At 23.6% G+C, this 13,209-nt stretch overlaps 3 protein-coding genes across 3 annotated transcripts; 1 reads left to right on the top strand and 2 right to left on the bottom strand.

The window, feature by feature from the left end:
- Positions 1-1,513: 1,513 nt before the first annotated feature.
- PVVCY_0901360 (conserved Plasmodium protein, unknown function) lies at positions 1,514-3,605 on the top strand (the record flags this gene model as incomplete). Its single annotated transcript, XM_008626477.2, has 12 exons — positions 1,514-1,649; positions 1,749-1,885; positions 2,001-2,063; positions 2,254-2,323; positions 2,416-2,493; positions 2,605-2,637; positions 2,739-2,784; positions 2,879-2,944; positions 3,019-3,040; positions 3,134-3,174; positions 3,284-3,384; positions 3,499-3,605. 12 exons carry the CDS (start codon positions 1,514-1,516, stop codon positions 3,603-3,605), a joined length of 900 nt encoding a protein of 299 aa, XP_008624699.2.
- A 433-nt stretch (positions 3,606-4,038) lies between these two features.
- Positions 4,039-4,844, bottom strand: PVVCY_0901350 (conserved Plasmodium protein, unknown function; the record flags this gene model as incomplete). The annotated part of the gene is made up of 3 exons (XM_008626476.1): positions 4,039-4,135; positions 4,300-4,396; positions 4,595-4,844. 3 exons carry the CDS (start codon positions 4,842-4,844, stop codon positions 4,039-4,041), a joined length of 444 nt encoding a protein of 147 aa, XP_008624698.1.
- Positions 4,845-5,316: 472 nt separating this feature from the next.
- PVVCY_0901340 (conserved Plasmodium protein, unknown function) lies at positions 5,317-12,678 on the bottom strand (the record flags this gene model as incomplete). Its single annotated transcript, XM_008626475.2, has 1 exon — positions 5,317-12,678. One exon carries the CDS (start codon positions 12,676-12,678, stop codon positions 5,317-5,319), a length of 7,362 nt encoding a protein of 2,453 aa, XP_008624697.2.
- Between the last annotated feature and the right edge of the window lie 531 nt (positions 12,679-13,209).

Raw genomic sequence — 13,209 nt, 5'->3', positions numbered from 1 at the left:
TTTTTATTGTCAAAAAAATACTTAAATTTAATAATATAGCTAAAAATATATATAATAAAAATATATACATAATAACACTCTCAATAAAGTCACATTATTTTACATATATGCATTTATATGATATAGAAAACATTGAATGAATAATAAATATATATAATCCTCGATTCCTACAAATATTGCATTCCTTAATTTTATAATTTTTTTATTTCTCAAATACTTTGGTGCAGCATATAAAACTGCATGATTGCTTATTTTATTTCATTTTTTGATATTAATAATGAATGTGTAATATATTTAGATATGAGAGGAATACAACTAAAAACCATAATATATATTTACTATAAATGTTTTAAAATAACAAAACAAATTCCTTTTTTTTTAAATTCTAATCATTTTTACTCCTAGTTATGCAACTCTTATTTTATTATACATTTTTCGTGGGAACAGTGTAGCCAAGTTGTAAAAATTCGGAATATTAGGATTTTTAATACATTCCCAAAACACAAAAAATAAATACACACTTTAAATGTTCATATATAAGTTGAATATACTTTCTGAGGAAAGTTACACATTGAATATCACTAAATGGGTAAATGTGCAGATAAAGATTTTATAAAAAATATATATATTTCTTAGTATGTTAAGTAAATCTTTGGTTCTTAAAAACCATTTTTTAAACTCTTGTTATATTAAATGTGTGACAATTTTAACAATACAACATCCTTGGTGTTTTATTATTCTTTGAATGATGATTTTTAATCATAATAATCAATATTGTTCTCATACCAAAAAAGGAAAGGATTGATATATATACACCAATATACATGTTTTTTGCAAGTCTTATAAATTATTTTGCATTTAAGAAATTTTTCATTAAATAAAGTTATAGACACAAAATATTTAACGTATGCTTTATATTAAAAGACTTAATTTGTTGGCATCGTTGCAATTGTATGGAATTTTCCATTTTATTTTTTAATAGTCATAAAATAGTTTTCTTCTCATATGATATAATAAATAAAGGTCTAAAGGAATTTGTATTTATACATAATGCGTTATATATACCAAAGGGCTATTTACGCATAAATGTCATTTCCATTTCTTAATTATCTTTTTAATTTTTTTTTCTCCCTTTTTTTAATGTTAGGAATGTATACAAATGTAACACCGTAAAAAATATAGTATATGCTGTTATTTTTTTTAAATAAATTTAAAAAATATTAACATATTTTTCAAGAGGAACTAGCTTTATAATACTTTGTATATATATTATATTTAATAAATCCACCGCTTGGTATGTACACATTTTTTATGTATTAAAAAATATATTAATAAATAAAATAAAGTACATGTGTATATTTATACAACGATAATTGTTTGACCAAAGCAATTTTATTAAATAAATAAAAATTCTAATAAATTATGCTTATAAAATAATTTTGCATAAATGTAGACACAATAAATAATCAATATTAAGGAAGAGTGATATTTTTTCAATTATTTAAAAAAGAAAATGAATCTTACTATAAAAATTATTAATTTTTTTTTCTACTATTTAATAATAGAGCCATGTTTATTTAGTGAATATTTGGGCACAATCAAAAGGTCTGTTGTTTTTGCAACGTTGGACATAGAAGATATACCTAATGGTATGAAAAAAAATAGAAATTCTTATATTGGAGTAAAATCATATTTATTATTTTATTTAAGGATAAGTATGCAACGTATTATGGCTGTGTCTTTTATAGGCCCAGTAGGTTTACCATTCGAAAAAAAACTAAATTTAGGATTAAGGAAATATAGGTATAATATTCCTGATGAAAATTTAGATAATGATATCCAATCTGAAATGAGCGAAGATGCTAAAGAGCTAACGGATGATATAGTATACAATTAATTATTTAAATAGTTATAAAAAAATTAAATTATAATAACACATATAGCAGCAATTAAACAATGACATAAATAAGTTTATTTTAATTAAACTGTATTGTTTATAGAATAAAATGAAATACCCTGATCAAGGATCTGATAATTATTATATAGAAAAAGAAATGCATTACGTAATATGCTCATTTAAATAAATATATACAAAATATATGCATATAACTTATATAATTTTATCATTAACTATATTATGGGGGATTATTTAATTTGTTTAGTTAAAATGCTTCAAAAATTATTTGATAATTTTATATTTTTGTTGTTATATTATCATTTATTTTATTTCGCACAACCTTTATAAATGTTTAGGAAACGCCTCCATGGCTTCAAGACATTATTACTCTATCTAATAAAAGCAAACAAACCTTAGAAACATTAGGTTAAATTCTCGTTAAATATATAATACACATATATACTATGCAAAACATATATATATATAGTTTTGGGGGGTTAAAATAAAATATATTATAGGCATAGAAAATTTACCTGATGTGAATACATGTAAATCAATTAAAAATTTGCAAGAACAAATGTTATGTACATTCGATGGTAAGCAAAATATATTTATTTCATTATAAACATATTATCTTCAAATTAGTTTCCAATTTTTGAATGTGCACAATTAATTTTGTTTTCTGTATTTTAAAATAATATATATAGCCCTTGAAGATATAAAAGAAGTTTATCATAATGGTTAAAGAATATATTTGTAAATATAACCGTGTCTAATAATAAATATTATCCACATATATATACGGATATTCATTTTCGTGCCCGACAAATTACAACCACAGCGAAGGAAATAACTAGCTTAACGGCAAGGGTATTGGCAGGGGGACGGTAATAAGCATATGCATACACATATTTATTAATTCAAATATTTATTCTTATTTATATGGTTTGTGTTTAATTTATTTGGATTTTGCCACCTCAGATTAGCGATAAAGTCTTTGGGAAGACTAAAATCACTTGCCTCAAGGATTGAAAACAAGCAGCTAATGTAATATAAATAAATATGTGAATTTATATGAATATATATTTGCAGTACATACATATGCATATCTTTTGTTACAGGAAAAAACTTGGAACTCCAATGGTATGATTATTCTTAGCTGAATAAAAACAAGATTTGTTTATTTTTCATGTACATGTGATTTATTTTATTTTTTCTCACATACACCCATTATAGGCTACCTTAATATTGCTACAAAGGGAAACTACATCGGATAGGTTTATTTATATATAAATAGATAAATAAATACATATATTAATACAAAATTTAATGATAAATGATGAACAGAAAAAGTTATAAATGTAATTTTTCATAATTTTAAAACAGAAACCGATGGATGTGTGGATCAATATTAACTCTGCTTACGGACTTACCTGTAGTGTCCGATTTGGCAGATGTAAAAACTGGGTCATATGGCCATGTAAATGGTACAATATAAATTAAAAAAATTGGGAATACCAAAATGCGAGCAAGTTAAATGATATTTCTGTATTTATTACTATAAATAATATGCTTTAATTATCTATATGTTTTTTTTAAAGTTGTTATTCCTAGACAATCGAGAGTTAAAAACCCTGATAGAATTATTTTAAAATTAAGAGAAGGGATGCCTCCATCTAATTTAATAAATGGATTTGCAGAAAACTAATATAAAAAATAATAGATAAAAAAAGGGAAAAGAAAAACTTATTATATCGATTTAAGCATACATCAATATATGTTTATTTGTTTATTTTTAGCTCAAGAAGTATATACAATATGAAAATATATAACCAGTCTTTTATTTTTTTTAATTGTTTATAGTTTTCGAAAAAGGGGAAAATACTTCTTTGCTTGTGCTTTTAAAATAAAAATTATAATTTTTTTTTCAACTGATAAAATTGGGTTGATTTTTTTTTAATTATACAAAAAATGATGTTATAAAATATTTATATATACATGTATGTATAAAAAAAATTGATAATAATGCACACACAAACGGCGTATACAAATTGTAAAGTTAAAAAAATGTTCATTGTTAAAATATTATGAGAAACAATTTAAATAATATATAAGTCTATTTAATATAGCCATAATATGGTTCACCAAAACTTTGTTGTTTGTTTTAAAGGTCTATAATACGAAAAATCTTGCCAATCTTTTAGTTTTGGCTTTCCGTACCCCTTAACCTCATGATATCTACAAAAGAAGAAAATTATAACATCAAAAAAGGTTTGCAAATACTAACACTTTTTGTTCACACACTAATTTATGATTAGTTACATGATTATTTTATGGTTTGAATTAAATTATTTTTATATTATTTTCTACTATTTTTACTATGGTTGTGTTTTTATGATTACCGGTATGGCCTATATTTGTCAAAAGAGAGAAGTTTTTTCCGCGTTGCCCAGTACCCGTGCCGATGATACCACTTCCATTTACTTGGCCAATATGTACCTAAAAATTATTTATTAAAAATATGTCAAATGTTTGTACAATATGTGTATTCGTTTTCTATGAAACTGATATTATGTCTACATTGAGAAAAGCATGAATTCATTGTGATGATCCTTTGTATGGTTAAAGCTTTTCTTATATAGATTGGATGGATTTGATTCATTTAGTTTTATTTTATTTTTAAAAATTTTCCAATACCTTTCCATTTTCTTCCTTTCCAATATAGCGTAGAAATTGATTCGAATAACTTTTTTAAATATTCATTAGTTCGGTTTACAAAAATATTATCAGCATTTTTTTTTAGGGTATCATTATTTATTTGGAAATTTGGTAAGCTATACTTAAAACTAGTAAGCTTGTATAATGACAATAAAAAATCAAGCACACTATTATACTGGTTTAAACGCTTTATATTATTCTGTTCAATTATAAGTTTCACAACACCCATTATTTTTTAAGTATTACTATTTTATATTATTATTCCAATTAATTATTACTAGTACTATTATTACCCATGAGTATTAATTTTTTTTATTGTATTCCATGTAACATCTTTGCTTTGTTTTTAAGCAAATAGTTAGCGTTTTAGAGGAATATTTTCACAGTCAACATGGATAAAGGATAGTAATTATAAATCCGTAATACCTTCATAAATATATTATATATATTAATTTAAAAAAAATATATGTTGTGTGAAAAATATTTTAGCAAAATGGAGGTAATTTTTTTCAAAAAAGGGAATACGAAAAAAAAATAAATTTCGCTGTGTAGCACTTATTCATATAAAAAAATGTTATATTGGGGAAAGGATAAAAAAATACAGAAAAAATTGGTACTTATATGCATATATAGGTAAATTATATACACGCAAAAAAGTCTATATTGTTTGATTAAATGGATATGAAATATATGTATAAATCTCACGAATTTATTTTCGATTTTACAATGCGAAGATCGGATAGTCCAAAAAGATAAACCAACTCCTTTGTTTCATAGGAAATATAATTTTGATTAAAAATTTTTTCAGTCTCAATTTTTGAGTCAAGCTGTTTATTCATCTTCAACATGTTATATTGAGCAAGGATATTTTTTTTAACACATTCACAAATAGATAAAATGATAGCATGAGAAAAATCATTATAATTTAATTTTTTTTTGTCTTTCATAAAAGAGTTTAAAATTTTTATTGCAACATTATTACTAAAAAAATGAGGAATTATACCAAATTCTCGCAAAAATCGTATAAACATAGCAACTGAGACAAATTTATTATTATTTTCTGAATTATCTGTTGCTTGTATGTTGATTTGGTCATTGGTATTGATACTATTATTGTTATTATGGTCAGTAGACGTGTTTCTTGGCGAATGAATGTCATTTTGAGCAGAAGTTGATTCTTTTTTCGAATCCCTAGAAATCGAAAATTTTGCATAATATTCAAAAAGCAATGGGAATGTTTTTTCAAAATTTTTATGTTTAACAATTAATGGTAATTCATTATTAAAATATGTTTCAAATTCGTGAAGATTTATATGCATTTGAGAAGAATTATCTTTTTCATTTTTATTTTTTACATCTTGTTGATCATATGGTTCTATAAGGTCTTCTTTAAAGTTTTGGAAATTTTGTTGAGAACTTAATTTTTCATAAAAATCGACAAATGAATGTTTAATAAAATGATAAAATGATGATAATCTAGATGGGTGATTAATTTTTAAATATATATTTGAATCCTCTTCATTTATTATAACAAATTCGGAAATAATATATAACATATTTAAATAAGCCAATTCTCTAATTAATGGAATAAATAAATACTTTGGGACAACTCGCATTAATTTATATGGATTATTTAAATTTTTATAGCTATTATGTTGTACTGAAAATTTTTCAAATAACCATAAAACGGTGTCTACATCTTTTATAAAATATTTACTACAATTAAGATCAGCTATTAATAATATGTATGCATTATATGTTAAGTATGCAGTACTCATTAGCTCATTTTGCACAAGTACATTATCTTCATTTAATTCAATTTTTTTTAAATTGTCTAAGTTTTCTATAATTTTTATTTCTTGAATTTTTTTAATTTGAAAATCTTTCATTTTATTATTTTTTTTATTATTACTACAGCTATAATAGTTAAATGTTTCCTCTAGTGTTGTTTTTAGTCTTGGACAACTTTTCAATACATTTTTAATAGAAGTGAATTTGTCATAAGGGGATGAATTTTTCCAATGTTCTCTCACCATAATTGAAATATTTTTTTCCAAGCTTTTCGAACAACCCTGTTTATAATTAGTGTTGTCATTTTTATTATTTTCATTTTCTTCTCTGGATTTTATTAGACCATTTAAAAATCCGTTTTTATAAAACAAATAATCGTAGGTTTGAATTGCTTTATTAACTTTCACATTGCATGCATTTAATATTTTGTCAACATTCGTGGTATTATTATTTATTTCTTTATATTTTTCTAGCTCTGCTTTGATTTTATTTATTTTTTCGAGTTTTTCATCAATTATATTTTCATATTTATTTAACATTATTTCTTTTCTTTTTAAATTTGCTTCGATATTTTTTAAATACAACTCTTCACACATATTCTCACAACATTTATCAAAATCATTTGCTAAATCAATTTTATTTAATTTTTTTAATTCATATGATATATTTTTATATACTTTTATTAATTCTTCAAAACTTTTAAATTTCACATTCCCTATTTGTTTGCAATAGTTTATAATATTACTAGTTTGATAAGCAAACATTTTATTGTATTCTTCTTCTAGAAGCCTTTTAAATTGATCTAGTATATTATTTTGGATTAAATCATGCTCATATAACTTGCAATTTATAAAATATTTATATTTTTTCATATAAACTAAATGATGCAATATAATATTGGTTAGTGAATATGCCAAGTTCAGGCTGACATTTTGTTTTTTATCAACTTTGTCCAATTCCATTTTACGCAAATACATATATAGCCACTCATTTATGAAATACGACTCTGTTTCGGTGTTAATGCTGTCATTATATTTATCTCCCCATAGATTCTCATTTTTCGCATTAAAAATATTTTTGTCTACTTTTTTGAATTCTTCTATATTATCATATATACCTTCTTTACAATTACTTGCCTTCCAATTCCAAATTGGTTTTTCTATTAATACGTCACCATTTATTAATCCCTTCTTTTTAAAATCTAAAATATTCAATGGTATTTTAAAAAAGAATGATTCATTTCCTGCATTTTCATAGGAAAGCATTGCATTATGATTTTGTTGATATCTGAGAGGGAACAAACTATTCATCTGCACGTTGCAATTTTTATTGTTTGAGCCCAATTCGTATTCATCCAAAAAGTTTCCATAAAATTTAGATAGCATGCTTATACATTTTTTATAATCATTTGTTTGTAATAAATATTCGAAATTTTTGAGTAATAAACCAGAGTAAGTAAATTGATCATATAAATTATAAAACTGAATTATGTTATGAATATTCATAAATATAGGTTTAATTGGTGAACCAAATATTTCTATCTCATTGACATATATATGTATTTGACAATATATGGGGATATTGTTAAATCGATTTTCAAACTCCTTTATTATGATATTATCATAATATTTTTTTTCTTGAAATAAGTATTCATTATAAAATTCTATAACATTTTCGGGATTTATATTTTGTATTTTTCTATATTTATTTTCAAATGAAGAACTATCATTAATATCTTCAGTTGCTTTTCCATTGCTATTTATGCTCATATATGTTTCTTCATCTTCTCCCTTAAAATAACATACATACTCTATTTTATAACTTCCATCATTATTGTCAATAACATTTTTAATATGAGCTCCTTTTTTACCAACTACTTTAACATTATCATTACCAATTCGTATTCTTTGTCCATGTATATCATTTAAGATTACAGTAAAAGAATTCACAATTTCCATTTTTTTCATCAAATTTTTATATTTTTCTTTATTTGCTGTATTTATAATATTATTATTCATCATTATATTTTCATTATTTTTCATCATATTATCATATTCAGAAAAATAAGACAATTTGCTTCCATCTTTTTCTTCATTTTCTTTACTAATATCAGTCTTTGAAATTGTCTCTTTATTAATAACAGTAATTTCGTAAAATTTTTCATCATTATGTTTATCATTTGTTTGTTCAGCTTGTATGTCATTAGATTTGTTTTCATTTTGCTCACTAGCTTTGTCTTTTTTCTTTTCCTCATTCTCTTTATCATTTTCGATTGTCTTGTTGTGTTGCTCTTTTTCCTTTTCGACATTCACAATGCCTTCTTTTAGCTTTAGGGAAGCTGGTCGTTTTTTTGATTCCATTTCTGATATTTTTTGATCAAATAATTTTAGCTGCAATGTATTATGGTCAAATTTTACGTCTTCTTTATCAAAAAAATTGAGGTCGTGATCATTTAATTCATTATATGCCAAATTATCATTATTCATAACATGTGTTTCCAAATTAATTAATGGAGTAACTAAGCATCGTGTAGCTCCTATTCCTAATATTTTAGTAAATTTTGAATGAGATTTTGAATGAAATATTTTAATATCATAAGGAGATCCAATAATATTTATTCCATCACAATATATGTGTAACTTCTTTGTTCCAGTTTTACTTATTTTATATAAAATTTTATAAATACCATTTTTTAAATCTTCAACATTATACTCAATAGTTTCATTTATCTCATTAAATGGTCTATAGCAAAAATGATCACCTCCATCTAATTTATTTTTGCATTTATAACAATTTTTATTCTCTGAACTATTCGGATTATCAGTATATTCATCAAATTCGGTATTTTTATATTTATCTATTTCATATTCTGATCTTAGATGCCCTATAGGTTCTACTTGCAATCGGATTTTAAGATTTTCTCCACTGTAAACATTATTCTTTTTATGATTTTTTGTGTATACATAGAATGAAAGCCACTGATTTATTTCTCCACCTTGTAATCCCTCTCCTTCTGCTATTACGAAATCTATAATATTATTTTTTACCGAATGTATGTATTTGTTATAGTTGTCTTGACCATACATATGTATGCTTCCATTACGGTCATAAAAATTATATAAATCATCTCGTTTTATTATATTTAAATAATCTTTATCATTAGTTTTGTCACTATCTTCTTTTGTTTTTAGTTTCGAAAATTGAACTATTTGTTTTTTTTTGTCTATCGAATTTTTATTTGGGAGGCACAAAATGGTTTCCTTTTTGGTCTCATGAGTAATAGGTATAAAGAAACTATCTTCCCCAGTTTTCAATATAAAATCATTTTTAAAAGTATAATCAGTGTCATATTTATCAATCATATCATCAATAAAAAGATAAATTTGTCCATTTTTATTAAATTTAGGAGCAGAATAAGAAGCATATGTGCTATCGTTTATGTTACAATTCATTATTTTTTTATATAATGATTTGTATTTCGGTGGACTACATAAATTGCTATTATTTGGATGGGTATAAAAAGACAAGTTAATTTGTGGGCAAAAATTATCCATAGCAAAATATTTTTTATTCTGTTCATTATAAGGCGTATATATTTTAAGAGATCTATTTATTTGGTTTCCATTATTTAAAAATAAATTATTAAGTTTAATATTTTCGGGTAAATCTAATATTGGTATGTCATTGTGAAATAGTATGATATTTATTTCAGGATATTTCAAATTGTGATTATATGGCAATATTACATAGCCATTAAAAGACAAATTAATATTTACTATATTGCTATTTCTGTATATATCAGAATAATCTCGATTTCTCTGCCTGTCAAAACCCGTGTATTCCTGATTTAGACAAACTAAATCCACTCCAATTTGATCCTTGGAATTTAATTTTAAAACTCTTGAATTTCTAAGTTTTAATTTGTCAATATTTGTTTCTTCTCTTCTTTCTTCGTTCCAAAATATTAATAAATAAAAATTGTTCCCAGAAATGAAATCTTTCAGGGTGCTCAATTTTATCGTTATCTTTGACAAAGAGTGGACATAAATTAATATATGAGAGCAAATGATTTCATTTGGACGAGGATATTTTTGACTTTTTTCGTTGCGATTATTACATTCGTTATACTTTCCTTTTTTTCTCGGCATTTCCAACATTGATAATATGTAACGAAGCAATTTTTTTTCCATCACAGTGTATTTTTTATCATCGTAAAGTTTACAAAGATTTTCTTTTATGTATGAAATAGAGTGATTAAAGAATTGCTTTTCTTTTTTTATATCTACTTCTAACGCGCGACAAAGATTATCTATATTTTGATAGATGATATTTTTATTTTCTTGATTATCTCCATTTATTTTATATATTTTTACGTATTTTAATATTTTATCTATTAATTTACGCCCATTTTTATCTCTATTGTTATTCAAATTAGGTGTATCGAGCAAACGACAATAATCAGGTGTATAGTATTCATTCCTAGTATTAACAATGAGCTTAATTCTACCAATTGGAATAAACTCATTTTTATATTTATTGATAAGGTGAAACAAATTTACTTTTTCATTTTTTTTAAATGAATCCAAATAGTTGTTTAATATAGTTCTAATAACATAATGAGGATACATATTATAATTATCATATGTTTTATTTTTTTTATTTATAAATTTTTGATCTAGTAAGTTTATTGGAATTATAGTAGAGCATAAAATTTGTAGATAATTCTCATACTTTTTTTCTATAATTATTTTCTTATCTTCCATTAAGTCTATTTCTTTTCTAATTTCCTTTTTACATTCATTCATAATTTCTGAGTTAAATGCCGGAATATCATTTTGAACCCATTTTTCTTTTGCTTCATCTAGCTTATTTGAATCATTATTTATTCCAAATTCAGCATTTTTCACCAAGCTAGTGCCCCTCTTAAAATGATCAAATTGGCTAGTAATATAACTGTTTTTTTCATTTTTCATAATATTTTGTGGGTGTGTGATTCCATCAGAATATGAAAAATTTTGTTTATCTCCTTTTGAAGGAATATTTTTAGTAGAGATGTTATTATAATACAGCTTTTCAAAATTGTCTAAATTTGCCCCAACTAATGAAATAAAGACATAACAAATATTATCATCTTCTATATTTAAATATTCATTTTTTCTATTTATTAAGTTTATAGATTGAAAAAAATTAGCATAAGCAGATGAACGTTTTTTTTTAACATCTTTTGATGATATATGATCTATCTGAGTTAATGAAGTGCACCTGTTTTTTAATTCTGGTAACCAATTTATGCCCTGATATAAACTGAATATCTCCATAGGATCTTCGTATACAAAATAAGATACACAAAATACATCTTTATACTTATTAAAGTTATTTAAAATACTATTTAATTTTATTTTTTCTATAAATAAATTTACTAAGCTGCCCTCTTTAATAACATTAGAAATATTTGACATTGAAGAATTTATTGAATAATTTGATGATGATTCATTATCACTTTGAGTATTTTCATTTAAATTATTTATCAATTTAAATATTTTTTCTGTATTTTCACTTTTAAAAGAGGCATTAAAACTATCACTTAAATTGTATTCACTGCTTTTATCCATTGCTTCTGTTTCATGTATTATACAGTTTTCTTTTTTAACCCAATTTTCGTCATCTTTTAACATCTTAGTGAGATTTGAATTTGGTATGCTGGACTCATTTATACTTGATTCGGATGACATTGATTTAGCATCCTCTAACCTAAATGGTGGCACACATTTTGATTCAATCGATTTTTTCAACTCATTCACATTTGAGTAGGATGATTTAATTTTACTTGTATTTGAAGAATCAGATTTCTCAACACTTAAATTTGAAATATAAGATTTGTTTTCATTTGATTCGAGAATCTCTTTACTTATACTTGTCTTTATATATTCATTTTCTGTTTTATCAATTTCATTAGCCGTATTTTTTTTACTTGAATTTGAAGAATCCTGAGAATAATCTGAATATGATTCATTTTCCTCTGATTCTGATATGGAACTTTTGGAAGAACTTACAATAGAACTATCTGGCAATGTTATCTTTTTTTCTATTTTTTCGTCACTACTATTTAAATCATCATAACTAATGTTACTTTTTTTATTTTCTAAATTTAAAATATTATCATTCTTAACTTTGGGTTTTTGCAATTCTTCCTTTATAATTTCATAGCTTCCATTTTCACAGCTTTCAGAGTGTTGATTACTTTCTGATCCATTATCATTTTTTTCTTGCATTCTGTTTGTACACTTTGCAATGTTACTTTTCGTATCCCTGTTTTATTTTTCCCCTTTATTTTATTACTTTTATATTTTTTTTATTTCCCCGTTCCAAAAAATTTAAAAGACAAAAACATTTTTTACAAAATAAGGTTAATTGATTGTTTTTTTTTTAACATATATATCCATCTGAATTATTCAAACTTTGATAAAATTATCAAGAAAATTTATAAACGAAAAACGGAATAAAATGCTATTTATAAATATGTATTAAAAAATTAAAGACAAGTGATTAACAATATAATTAAAACGAAAACAAAAGAAATATATTTTCAATGTTCTGTGAATTTATATAATTCATATGAATTCATTATGTTTCATTTTTTTTTTCATTTTTGTATTCGTTTTTATTTATTGTCTTCTTTTTTTATATCCCAAAGAAATAAACTTGAAATACCACACACTTGTATTATACAAAAAAATATACGAAAAAAATATTTTCCAATATCCTTAAAAAAATAATAATAAATCATAAATAAAAAAGGAAAA

This window comes from Plasmodium vinckei (genome assembly GCF_900681995.1).
Source record: "Plasmodium vinckei vinckei genome assembly, chromosome: PVVCY_09".
In the NCBI taxonomy this organism is placed as follows: Eukaryota; Apicomplexa; class Aconoidasida; order Haemosporida; family Plasmodiidae; genus Plasmodium; species Plasmodium vinckei.
This window is presented reverse-complemented; position numbering and strand designations above follow the sequence as displayed.